Source organism: Ostrea edulis, chromosome 5, assembly GCF_947568905.1.
Source record: "Ostrea edulis chromosome 5, xbOstEdul1.1, whole genome shotgun sequence".
Taxonomy (NCBI): Eukaryota; Metazoa; Mollusca; class Bivalvia; order Ostreida; family Ostreidae; genus Ostrea; species Ostrea edulis.
This window is the reverse complement of record NC_079168.1, coordinates 51,092,504-51,105,681: the sequence shown is the minus strand read 5'-3', so window position 1 is coordinate 51,105,681 and position 13,178 is coordinate 51,092,504. Positions and strand designations below refer to the sequence as shown.

At 32.5% G+C, this 13,178-nt stretch overlaps 1 protein-coding gene and 1 long non-coding RNA gene across 3 annotated transcripts in view; one reads left to right on the top strand and one right to left on the bottom strand.

Annotated features, from left to right (window-relative positions):
* The window catches only part of LOC125649973 (uncharacterized), an 82,496-nt gene that overhangs the window by 32,196 nt on the left and 37,122 nt on the right, over positions 1–13,178 (top strand). For both annotated transcript variants that reach the window (XM_048877885.2, XM_048877886.2), the window contains exons 20-21: positions 7,613–7,806; positions 9,829–9,921. In XM_048877885.2, the coding sequence (XP_048733842.2) occupies positions 7,613–7,806; positions 9,829–9,921 (287 nt within the window). The remainder of the gene's footprint in view (positions 1–7,612; positions 7,807–9,828; positions 9,922–13,178) is intronic.
* Positions 292–3,816, bottom strand: LOC130054565 (uncharacterized). Its single transcript, XR_008802858.1, has 2 exons — positions 3,368–3,816; positions 292–1,768 (listed from the first exon to the last, which is right to left on the bottom strand). It is a non-coding gene; the product is annotated as an uncharacterized LOC130054565 (long non-coding RNA).

The window sequence follows — 13,178 nt, the reverse complement described above, 5'->3', positions numbered from 1 at the left end:
TTTTTAAGGGTGTGACGTCATAGATGTCGTGGCTTAGTGGTAGAGAGCCCGTCCTTCAATCGGGAGATCCGGGTTCAATTCCTACCCGTGTCAATATTTTATTTTTTTTTTAATTCATACTGTTAACTACATTTTTCTTGGCGTTATTGAAAAATTAATTTCTTTCAAGACACTGAAGATGAAATTATACCTGAATACAAATAAAAATAACAATCACAGAACACCAAGGAAATATGCAAGGATTACAGATTACATTTTTAAAATTCATTGAAAAAAACCAAACCAAAATACTTTATTTTCGGACTTGATTTTATTTCAAAGAATGAACCAGCAAAAGATAATGGAAAGGAAAGTTTTTCCAATGCATCTAATGTACAGAAGAAAAGTCAGAAAAAATGTGAATCCATTAGCTATTCGTCATTTCCTGCAGAGTAAGAACTTTCTTGTTGAAACCACCACATGCTATATTGTGTAGCAAGTGTAGACATGTGTGTCAGTAAATTCACATCCAACAAAATTGTCACAATCAATCTCGGCCACTTCCTGAGACAAAGTCTCTACAGAGAATTTCAATACCTCTCGACAGAACCAGGCCTGGGGTAATGGTAATTAAATGACAACCAGTTTCAATGTAATGGGGGTGTAATGGACCATTTTTGCATTACAAGTAATGGTAATGTAATGCATACTGTACTGTACATTATTTTTCATTACATTTACACTACTTCAAATATTTGATGATATTTCGAAGATTTAGAATAATTCATTTTATTAGTGATTGACTGAAGCATTTGAAACATTGATGACAATCAAATGCAATGAATAACTTAATAGATATGTTTCCTAACATTGCTGAATATTTTGTGTTCTTATGTTAATGTATAATTAAAAATCATAATACAGAAAAAAATTTTCTGCCATTTCTTTAATACCTGACAGTATGTTATGTAAATGTGTAATGTAAATTCACTCTCAAGTAATGTAATACATTATATTTCAAAATAGGAGTAATGGTAATGTGAAATTTTCTAGGTAATGTAAGGCGTTACATTGCTATGTAATTGACCTCAAGCCTGGATAGAACACCTTCTCATGCATATATGCAAGTGCCTTGGACCCAAATTGTCATTTCCTCTTTTGCAAGATTTTCAGCATTTCTTCATAGAGATCATAATTCCAACTGCAAGGTGTCCAAGATGATGAATTCAGACCTGACCAGTGTTTTTGACAATTTGATAACTTTTGACTCTACACTTTTCATCATTCAAAAAGTGCATTATGACATTCATAATTCAACCTGCAGATTTTCATTTGAATCATCAAATATGAATTCTTCCAAATAATAACCCCCCCCCCCCCCCCCCAAAAAAAAAAAACCCACTTTAAAAACCTCCACAGGTATATTTCAAATGACATAGAAGTGCCATGGGTTAATAAGGGTTAAACTTTAGAGTCGACATGTTTCTTCCAAGCAATATAGTCTTGTTTGGATCCAGTTTTTCCAGTTCTGATATAACTGCTTGATACTGTACAATGTAGGTGTCAATCTGGTCCCCCTATTGTGGGAATCTGTTTCCACATAACTGCTGTATAATCTGGTACCTTGCTATTGGCAGGCACAACAAGGAAGCTATTCCTTCAGTGATGTCCAACACTTATCCGCATGTGTCACTGATGCCACTATCATTGATGAGTAGGAATATGGATTCTTGTCAATCTGATTCATGTCACCCTTGCTATCAATTTTTGCTGTACATATTATATCATCCTGAAATTCAAATTACTCCAGTATTATATCATTATCAAAACTATATCATAAATGAAAGGTGAAGATAACAAACAGTGATCAATCTCATAACTCCTACAAGCAATACAAAATAGATAGTTGGGCAAACACGAACCCCTGTATTATAATATTCATATAAAAGTTGTACTTTCATGCCCTCATGTATTTTCATTGATACAGAATTCAGAAAAATTACATTTATGTATTCGGTGGGAGATTGACATGTCTCCAACTAAACAATAGAGGACAGTTTAGTTACATGTACATTTCTGCATAAATAATTATATACACAAACATTTCATTTGAATTTGATTCCCCATCTAATAATTTTTGTTGTAGCTAATGTTGATATATTACATGTATCTTACTTCACAATTATCAGCAAATTCACAAAATATTTTTATCTTTCATGCTCTTTCTTGTGGTAGATGTATGGAAAAATTTAATATTCAATAATATAAAGGAGATAAGCTAACAAAAAAATATATGCTTAAATCATGGTAGTACCCATGAAATTCAACATTCTCTGAGTGATTCTATATCTAATCCCAATGCAGGCATGTAAGTTGTAAGTGTAATTGTTGAAATTAAGTTTGACATGTTTACAATTTATCTTGAAATAAGGCATATTTAAATTATAAAACCAAACTGTTCTTATGATTTTCCTGGCTTAATGGTGCTTTTAAGTATTTAAAAATTATTGAATGTAAAAATCATTCCGACTTTTCTAATCCATGTTTCTGCGTAAGGCCAAAAAATATATATATGTTAATTGGTTTCCACTTTCCCGACTACCCTAATTAAAAATTTCTGTTGACCCTAACACAATTTTTTCTATTCTCACAGATTTTGCAAATGTCATCACTACAACAAGAATATATTTATTGACTAATATGAAGTTATTTATTATGCACTAATACCAGACAGATTCCAAACCACAGAAACAGTTTTTGTTTACAGTAAATTGAAAAAATGTATCGATTCATCATATAACTTTTATTTGATTACTAAATAATCACTAAGTTAAGTTTAAACATAGTAGAATACTCATTCGAAAATTATTCAACCTATAACCCCCCACAGGCCTACATGTTACCCCAGAGACATATATACCATTATGGAAATATACATCTATATACAATTATATGTCTCTTTAACCTATACAAATACTTTTTAGACCATACAATGATACATGGAAAGTTCAAAGTGTGAAGTGAGTCAAACATCATGTAAGAAAATTCAAATAGACCCGAGAAGGTCATGCACTTGGAATTGAAAATGGCATGATCGTGAAACAGCTGATTTTTCTGATCAGCTGATATACATACCATTTTAAATCTTAACAATATATAATTATAATAGATAAACAATAAATATATGTTGACAACAGTTAACAGATTTGTTGTGGGATTTCCAACAGCCCAATGCGTGAATATTATGTGTTTGTCAACACACCACAGGCGCACCATACTATTCGTTCCATGCGACTTGTTTATTATTTTTAAGAGCAATTGGTACCACCTATTTGGTTATACAGTTTAACAAGTAGAGGTGAAGTATATTCATATTTCTAAAACTTACGTTGAAATGCGATGAGTACATCCTCTGCAACTTCCACGAACAGCACAAACAGGCTAACGGCGCGGCGTGTGAAAATGGCCGAATGAAGGCAGGATTGAAAAATATGGTGTGCCATTCGGGCTATAAGTAAAATAACCTTATTGCGTATTTTGAAAGAAAATTTCTTTTTCAAGATTTTATTATATATTAAACAGCTCATTGCATAATTATGTTTTACAATACGTTACCACTTCTAATAATATATAGCGACGTTGTATGACGCAATCTTACAAAGTAGAGCAAATTATAGGATTTATACTAGTAATGTAACCCTAAAAATAGTGTTCTTTCACGAACTCTACATATAAAAACCAGTACATTATAGGAAAAGAACATGTTAGAGAATATTTCTAACAAAAAATTATTCACTTTGGACGTTAGGCCGAATTTTGATAAACATGGTCTTAGTCCTTTAATCTGTTGTTCCCTAAAGAGTAGATACATATCAAGTTTCACTTTTGTTACGGTTGACTGCAGTTTTATGGTTGATTGAACTTTATTTTTTGTTTTCCGGACTTTTCTCTCAGCATGCTTTGATTTAGGAAGCTGACATTCACTGTGTGTTTACAGACCAACTTTAAGTTTTGTCACAATTGGGTGATTTTTACGAGATGTTCGGGATTTGTGCCGAAAGTGCTTTCCCGGACTTTTCTCTACAATGCCTTAACGACACCTGCTACAAATAGTTTGTTTTTCTTTCAAAAATTAAGTTTTTAAATGAAAAATGAATACAATTTAGTGTATGGAATGTAATTTATTCCCATGATTTCTTAATGAAGTCCAAAAAACAGTGGAAAAAGTTTATATAGAGGTATATAGGGGGGAGGGGGTATGATATATTTCAACTTTTGAACATCATAGGAATTTTACAAGTCCCGTGGTTTTTTAAAAGGCAGGGCCGTAAATTAACCTTCTATTTGGAGGAGGCAGGAAATTAGGCGGGGGTCTGGGGGCCGCCCAGGCCCCCAGACGCTGAGCACATTTTGTGCACACTGAACACGTTTCGTGCAAAATCCTTGATTCTAGGGCCTTCTAAGATGTTACTTGACTAACTCATTCTAAAAGAAAGATTTGGAATGCTTTTTAAGGGAGGTATCATGTTCTTAGTTATTGGAAACAACATAAATTCTAATGAACTTTAAATTTTAATTTTTTTTGGCTCAAAAGTTGGAGGAGGCAGCTGCCTCCTCCGCCTCCATGTAATTTACGGCCCTGAAAGGAATTTCATATTTGTACTAATTACAACCAAACTAAGCCAAAAAAATTAATATCACCCCATACATCTATTCATCTATTTTATAAAGTGTCCTTAACTTAGGAATCTGAAATTTGATATGTGGTTATCGAATGGGTATATACACATTAGGTTTTACTTTCGTTACAATTAAATTATTTTAAGAAATTTGTAAAACTTAGTCTCATGGTTGACTGAATTCGTGTACTCTGTCTAGTTCTCTGTATTTTTCATTGTGTGAGATCGATATATAATTGAAGGCACACCAATTTGTAATCGAGTTCGTCTGATCCGCCGCATATTTTTTACAAGAGATCGAAATTACAATGCATAATATTTCCTGGTATTAAAAATTAATATCCTTCCGATCGTCCAAAAATACCCGATTAAGAATTTTTCGATTTTTTTTCTCTATTCAAATACACAAAAGATCACGTGATGATACTTATAGGGGAAATTAAAGAAAATGCAAAAACCGATACATTTGAAATTTCAAGGGGATCTGTAAAGCCTGAGTTCGAGTTCAGAGGGGTTATAATTTTTCCCTAGATTACTTTTCATTTCATTTCAACAGTATTTCATTCATGTATATATAGAAAATACATACATAAATAGGATTAGGCAGCAGGCACAATGCCCATATAAGCCCTCTCCATAGGTCAAAGGTCAGTTATGACAGAATAAAATTAGTATAGTACATGAAAATATAACAAAATGATTGAAGAAGAGGAAATTTACAAATAAGAGAAAAAGATTACTTTTTTCTAAAACTGTATTTTCAAGTAAATAAGGCAAAATTGAAAGTTTTCAATTTCAAAATATTATTGTACATATCCTCCATTTTTCATCCATATCAGATTTTTTGGTTGTGTTATTTTTTTATTTAAAGTTAATAAATTCTAAGTCGAAACGATGTCCAACAGGTTGTTTGAAATGTGACGCCTTTAAAGCCTGGGAACTCTGACAAATAACACTTGCGTTGTAGGTAAGAATGGCATATATCCGATTTATTTGTTTGAGGTCAGGAAGTAATGTAATAATCATACCGTATATATGCAATTTTCATTATTAAGAATTAAGATTTTTAACATTATGGAAACTATAAAGATGTTCCAGATAATCATAAACGTAAAAATTAAACAAAATCACTTCTTTTTATGTACATTAAGATATCAAATAATTAATGATATTTTTAGCTCAAGTGAGCTTTTCTGATCAAAATTTGTCCGTTGTGTCGTCGTCGTAAACTTTTCACATTTTCGACTTCTTCTCAAGAACCGCTTGGCCAATTTCAACCAAACTTGCCACAAAGCATATTGCAGATTTAAGTTTCTGCAAATCATGGCCCCCGGGGGTTGGATGGGGCCACAATAGGGGATCAAAGTTTTACATACAAATATATAAGGAAAATCTTTAAAAATCTTCTTCTCAAGAACCACTGAGCCAATAAAGCTGATATTTACATGAAAGCTTTCTGACATATATCATGGCCCCCGGGGGTAGGATGGGGTCACAAGGGGGGATCAAAATTTTGCATACAAATATACAGTGAAAATCTTTAAATATGAACCAAGGTGACTCAGGTGAGCGATGTGGCCCTTGGGCTTCTTGTTTATGTTAGTACAATGCTTTAGCTACTTGAGATGTACAAAGAAGATTGTGATAAGAGACACAAGTTTATGTTAATTATTAATTGTACTAGAGTAAAACCTCGTAACCAGCTACTAAAGCTTATTATCTCTACTACCACAGGCACCTGAAGTGTAGATAGCTTGTATAGATTTTATGAACATACCCCCCCCCCCCTTTTTAGAATGAAATTATTTTTATACAGAACCTATAATTTATCGAAAATATGTTATTTCCCCCACCGATCACCCTCATAGGTCGTTCTGAATAGTCAGTTTCTACCTTCTGCAAGCTTTTGAGATGACCACTTGTGAGATACTAATATATGTACATACATGTAAGATCTATACAAGCTATCCACACTTCAGGTGTCTGTGCTATTACATGCTGTATCATGTCAGGGTGAGAATAGATATATTTTCAAAATTGAGAAATTAGGCAAAATTAGAGAGAGAAAATTACAAAACAATGTGATTGTGAAATAAAATTGATGGGAAGATAATCTAGAGTAAATAAAAAAGGGGTTATTCGGTAATATTTGTTTTATGTATACGTCTCTTGATAAAGACGCGGGTTGCGTCGAATTTGAGGTTCAAATAACCATCAGTGTCGTAGACTTTTCAGTGCTCTCTCTCTCTCTCTCTCTCTCTCTCTCTCTCTCTCTCTGAGTTAGTGATATGGAAAACGTACACATACATTCTTCTAATTACATCAAGGGCGTATCCCTTCCGTAGATCAAAGGCGGAGTGTTCAGAATACTAAGTGTCCATGTTAGGTGTGATTTATCGACGGACTCGTGTTTGCAGGGGAGTAGCGTCATGAATGGTAGCCCAGGTGTTTGCAATCAGTGTCTGATGGATGACCCTTAATGGTTTACAGTAATCGTCTTGTCATGGCTATTAATATGTTAATAAACATTTCCATCACCTAGAAGTCATTTACACCCAAGAGAGTTCCTGTCAATTATCAGTACTTTTTTTCACATGTTTCATTGTCATACTCTCGGGGCACGCAGAACAACTTGATTTTATTTATTTTCCAAAGGAAGGGGGGAAAATAAGGAGAGGAAAATTGGCATACATCCCCTGAGATAATTGAGGAAATGAAATCCTCTAGCCCTATAATTATTCTGTACATGTGCATTTCGATATTGAATTGGATTCTTTAAAGATGTCTTTATTGATCGAGTCCTATATGGTGACAGAAGAATCGTGTTCATGCACATGTATATAAGATCAGAAACAATTTATAAGAAAGGTTTCGATTTTTTTTTTCCAGAGATATAAAAATGATTAGTAAGAGGGTATTTTTGCCATAATTTCGATTATCATTTTTTATTGTAGAGGAGGCGTCAGAAACAAAAAAGGAAGAATTCTTAAGAGAAATCCGGTTAATGAAGGGGATCGGATATCACAATAATGTTATAAGTATGTTGGGCTGTTGTACGCTGCATGATCCAATATGTTTGATAGTAGAGCATGCAACTCATGGCGACCTACTGTCTTATCTTAGAAATATCAGGCAACGAATCCAACAGGTAGGACTCCTTTGACTGCCATACAACTTACATTTGTATGATAGCTATCATCAAGACATCTTTATTGGAGGCAACAACTGTGAACTGATAAAGCATTAATATACCAATGCATTCTGGGGGGGGGGGGGGTGTTAAGGGGGGGGGGTTTAAAAGTCGAAAGCAAACTGCCTTCCAAAGATATATTAACTGAATCAGACACATGTACCGCGTAGACAAATGAAGCAATGGACCAAACTAGGAATTACAAAAAATGTTTATTTAAAAACCCAAAATTAAGATAAGGGTTGAAATGCACCATAACTTTGCTGTTTCTAGTACATTTTCATGGAGAACATTAGAAATATTCAGTAGGTATATTGAATCTACAGCTAACGAAATTATTTTTACAGCCATTTATTAGCTCGCCTGAGCTGAAAGCTCAAGTAAGGTTTTTTGGTCGCATTTTGTCTGTCGTCTGTCTGTCTGTCCGTCTGTAAACTTTTTACATTTTCAACTTCTTCAGAACCACTGGGATAATTTCAAATAAACTAAGCAAAAATCATCCTTGGGTAAAGAGCTTTCAATTTTGGTCAAATGAAGGGTCATGCCCCCTTCAAAGGGGAGATAATCAGAAAAATGCAAAAATAGGGTGGGGTCATTTAAAAGTCTTCTTCTCAAGAACCACTGAGCTAGAAGAGCTGAAACTTACATGAAAGCTTCCTGACATAGTGCAGATTATAGTTTGTTAAAATCATGATCTCCGTGGGGGGTAGGATAGGGTCATAATAGGAGATCAAAATTTTACATACAAATATATAGGAAAAATCTTCTTTTCAATAACCACTGGGCTAGGAAAGTACAAATTTACATGAAAGCTTCTTGACATAGTGCAAATTCAAGTTTGTTAAAATCTTGGCCCCTCCGGGGGTAGGATGAGGTCACAATACGGGATCAAATTTTAAATGTGAATATATAGGTAAAATCTTTAAAGATCTTCTCAACAAGAACCACTGGGTCAGGAAAATGGAAATTTACATGAAAGGTTCCTGACATAGTGCACATTCCATTTTGTTAAGATCATGACCCAAGGGGTAGGATGGGGCCATAATATGGGATCAAAGTTTTACATGCAAATATATAGGGAAAATCTTTAAATATGGGACAAGGTGACTCAGGTGAACGATGTGGCCCATGGGCCTCTTGTTAAATTTGATACGGTTCGTACATGTTTTCTGTGATAGAAGAATGTTTGTAATACTAGGGATTTTAATTGGGTGGAGACAATTTGAAATAATGTACTTGTTGAAAAGTTTATATGTATTTTAAGATATGTTTGAGGAAATATTTAAGGAAGAACAAGGAACATTTAAAAGCAGTATATCATAGTTTTGAAATATGTATTCCATACGTAAAATTCTTTAATAGTAATGTATTCTTTGGAAGTTATATTGGCTCAAGTATATTGATTTGCAAATTGAATTTTCATTTAAATCATGTGTTAATGTTGGTAATTAAATTAGCATTAAAGTTTGCACAATCATTGTCATCGTTTTTCTGTGAATAGATTTTCATTAATATGATAACGAATTTTATAAGGAGAAACCGAAATGGACGTGGGGATATTCCGTTCAGTTTAAAAGACGTTCACTGAAAAACCAAATCGTTAATGTCACAATGTCTAAAATCTTTTTAGATATATAAAAATGAAAACGATGTCACTGTGTCAACCAGGAGACTTAGATATTTAGATTGGCATTTATCACAAGAAGCTAGGACAGGCCACAGTAACTTTCGTTTCTGATATGTTTGCTATAATTTCTGTGTTTTTAAAATATGACACCCCAAAACAGACACCTGTGCAATTTAGAACTATTTAACGGCAGTTTTATACACACTCTTACGCACAGTTATAAGACTGTCAGAAACATCTGGAGTATGTAAATGAGAGAAAACCTTGAACGGTTCATGTTTCATTCATTAAAGCGCAATATTATTACGTTATAGCTTAATTCTGTCATTTGGTTTTATTTTCTTTGAATTTAGAGTAAGATCAACGCAGAATATGTTAATCAGGAAATTGAAACAGTGAGTCCTCAGGAGCTGTTATCGTTTGCCAGACAGATCTCCACTGGAATGGTAAGTAAAACTTTTCTTCGGCAGTGTCTTTCTTGGTGAACGTAACGCTATTCTGATTCAATAGAATAATTTCCTTTATCTAAGTAAAAAAAAAATATATGTTTGACCAAAGAATTGTGGGAAATTCACATATTTTAGCTTATTTTCAATGCAAGTTTTCTTGTAGTGTTCTTTCGACCAAAGCCACTGTTACAGGTTAATTAATACATCTCCGGTAAAACTCAGTTGGCAAATGTCAAGCCAGAACTAACAGCTTATAAAGGCAGAAAAAGTTATTCAATGATTTAACAGATTTTCACTTACTAGTATTATATGCAAGTGTTTTTTTTTTAGTTTTAATAATATGTACATGCATGTATTTATTTATTTTTTAAAACATAAAACTAAATAAAAACTGTGTATATATTCAATGTTCAAACTTCCCTCCTACGGACGGACTAGTTCCTATGTGAGTTATCTTTCGTTTCATGTTTGTGGTTGTGTTTAATTTCTGTGTAGGTCAGATTTGTGCGTTTTGAGACAGTTACTGATTCTTGAGAGCGTACAGATGAACACGCTATTAATGGTACTGATTCATTCTCCAATTAAATATCATTTTCACTGCTTTAAAGTCCGACTTCATTTTAAAAATGTCAGAAAAATGCGAGAGTAATATAAATCCATCGATTAAAGAAAATTGTAATTATTTGCATTTTGCGACTCGTAGATTGAATTTCATGTTATTTCTACCACAAAAATGTTGTAGTAGTGAAAGAAGAAAAATTTCTTTTGGTAAGCCAATCAGATAGTAGATTTTTATGGCAATCGGTTTGCCGTACATATCAAAGCTTTAAAAAATTACATGATTAACAATTTTTGTTCACGTTTTATTATTAACCTCTGATTTTGTTGATAATGTAAACAGCAAATAATTAATCATTTGCAAACGATTATGGAAATTACATTAAAAATGTATTCCTGATTAATCTGAATACGCTTAAAGTAACATTATACTTCATGTCTGTACAGTAATGTAATAAAATCAATTGGTTGTGTGGTTATAAATGTAGTAATAATATATTAAAGAAAGATAATTCATTTTTCTGTTTTTATAATGAATTTTCTGATGATTTTTAAAATTCCATTTTGATCAAACGATTAACTTACCCCCCCCCCCTCCCAGTTTAACACGAGGGTATTCATTCGAATCTCGAATCTTCGCATTTTGAAAACAAATACAATTAAATGCTTATGAATATACATAGCTAATTTTATGGCAAAGCGAATTTAAATCTAAAAATACACTCAGATGGTCTTTTAAAACAAGCTTGTTTAGAATGGAATATTTTCAAAACAGTTAAACTTTCTCTGCACACTATGACTTCCTAATTTGGTAAATTATTATTGCTCTGAAAATGACACATGAAAAGTTTGTTTTTTTAAATGTTGAAAATGTCTCAATAAATGTTACGAAGATTAATGTATTTTTCTTAATTGTTTTCAAATGATTTTCATGTATTAGGAAACACTTCACGTAGATTGATAAAGACGTTGAGGTCTTACTTGGTTTCCTTAATTAAACTCTAACCAAGCTGCATTGTATGTTCAATGATTCTTCGAATTGCTAAGATATTACGGTTAACGCAACTGGGAAATAATGTTACAGTATTTTTCGGGGGGTTGGGTTTAAATCTTAAAATCGTACATAGATTTGATCAAAATGTTTTCATGTATGACTGATAAATTTATTCCTTACAAGTACCTTGAAGAAAATACATGTTTGAATGATTTAGAAATTTAATGATATTGCACCCCGTTTGCCAAACATGTAATGTAAATAATGAATATTCACTTGACATAATGGATTTTGTTATGCCTCTCTCTCTCTCTCTCTCTCTCTCTCTCTCTCTCTCTCTCTCTCTCTCTCTCTCTCTCTTAGTTTGTTGTTGTTGATATTCTCCTGATTAATGAACCCTGAACACAAAAGAAACTCAAACTCGCAAGTATGCAAATTCCTTTAATTATTGAAAGAATTGTTTGCGTGAATTGTAAGTAGACAGAGTAAAAACAGAAGAAGAATTTTATGCGTACGCCCTGTTAATTGTTTGGGAGAAAGAATTTTCATTCATAGATCTAACACTACAGGTTCTTCATAAAAATAGATATAAGATTACGTTGGAACTAGCAAAAAACAGCTGGCAATTTCTCAAACATAATTATTGTTTGAAAAAGATTTATTTACAATATAATTGATAATTCTGCTAACATTCCACGTGAAATTTTTCGGTTTTTTGTTTTTGTTTTTTAAAATCGTGTCAGACATGTTTCGCTGTTCCTCAGATTTCGACTTTACTATGATTCTTTTATACATGGAACATATATTGAATGATTTTCTTACTTTTCACGAAACAAAGAAATAGAAAGTTGTCATGAGCGACGGAATCTCGGTATTGACGAAAATAGATATTAATTTGTATTTTTTATCACCCTCCCAAAATAATTCAAATATTTTACTTTAGTCAGTAATTCAACTATTTTTATTCAATAAATTGCAACATTTATACATGTATGAGAAGAGTCTCCAATATATATTTATCAATGAATGAAAACACGAATTACTTTGCTATTTATGTAAAAAAAAAAAAAATCTAAAAATTTCTGTTTAGTGAACATTTGTGTTTATTAATTTCATGATCTCTAGTTTCGTACAAATAACGCTATACTGAAAATTAGTCGTTTGGATACTGATATGGTTACATAATAATGTCAGTGATACACCAGTTTAAATGAATCTACATGTTTTGTTATTTCATCAGACCATGCCATCATGATAATTCTTCAATTTGAAAATATATATTAACACTGACAGTTTCAAATGTGTTAGAAAATGATGTTAATATTTTAAAAAATTTACACAACTAAAATACAAAATGTGCATAAAAGTAAACGATGAATATCGATGCTTCCTTATTATTGGAATCCCCTACCATTTTGCCATTAGTCGGTGTGGGGTAAATACATTTTATATCTATGTGTTATATCATTCGTCAGCCGAAGAATAATGTTAACGCTCACCTGTACCAATTTCCCAAATAAAGGACGTGTATTCTAGTTCACGATTTTCCATGAACAGACATAGTTGATAATCAGTACTTATTTTTAAAAACAATTTTAGCATTTTCATTGATCACAAAAATCAGACATTTTTTTACGAACAATTTCAGGTTTCTATACTAGTTATTTATTGTGTGTCCTACATGTTACTATGTGACTGTTTA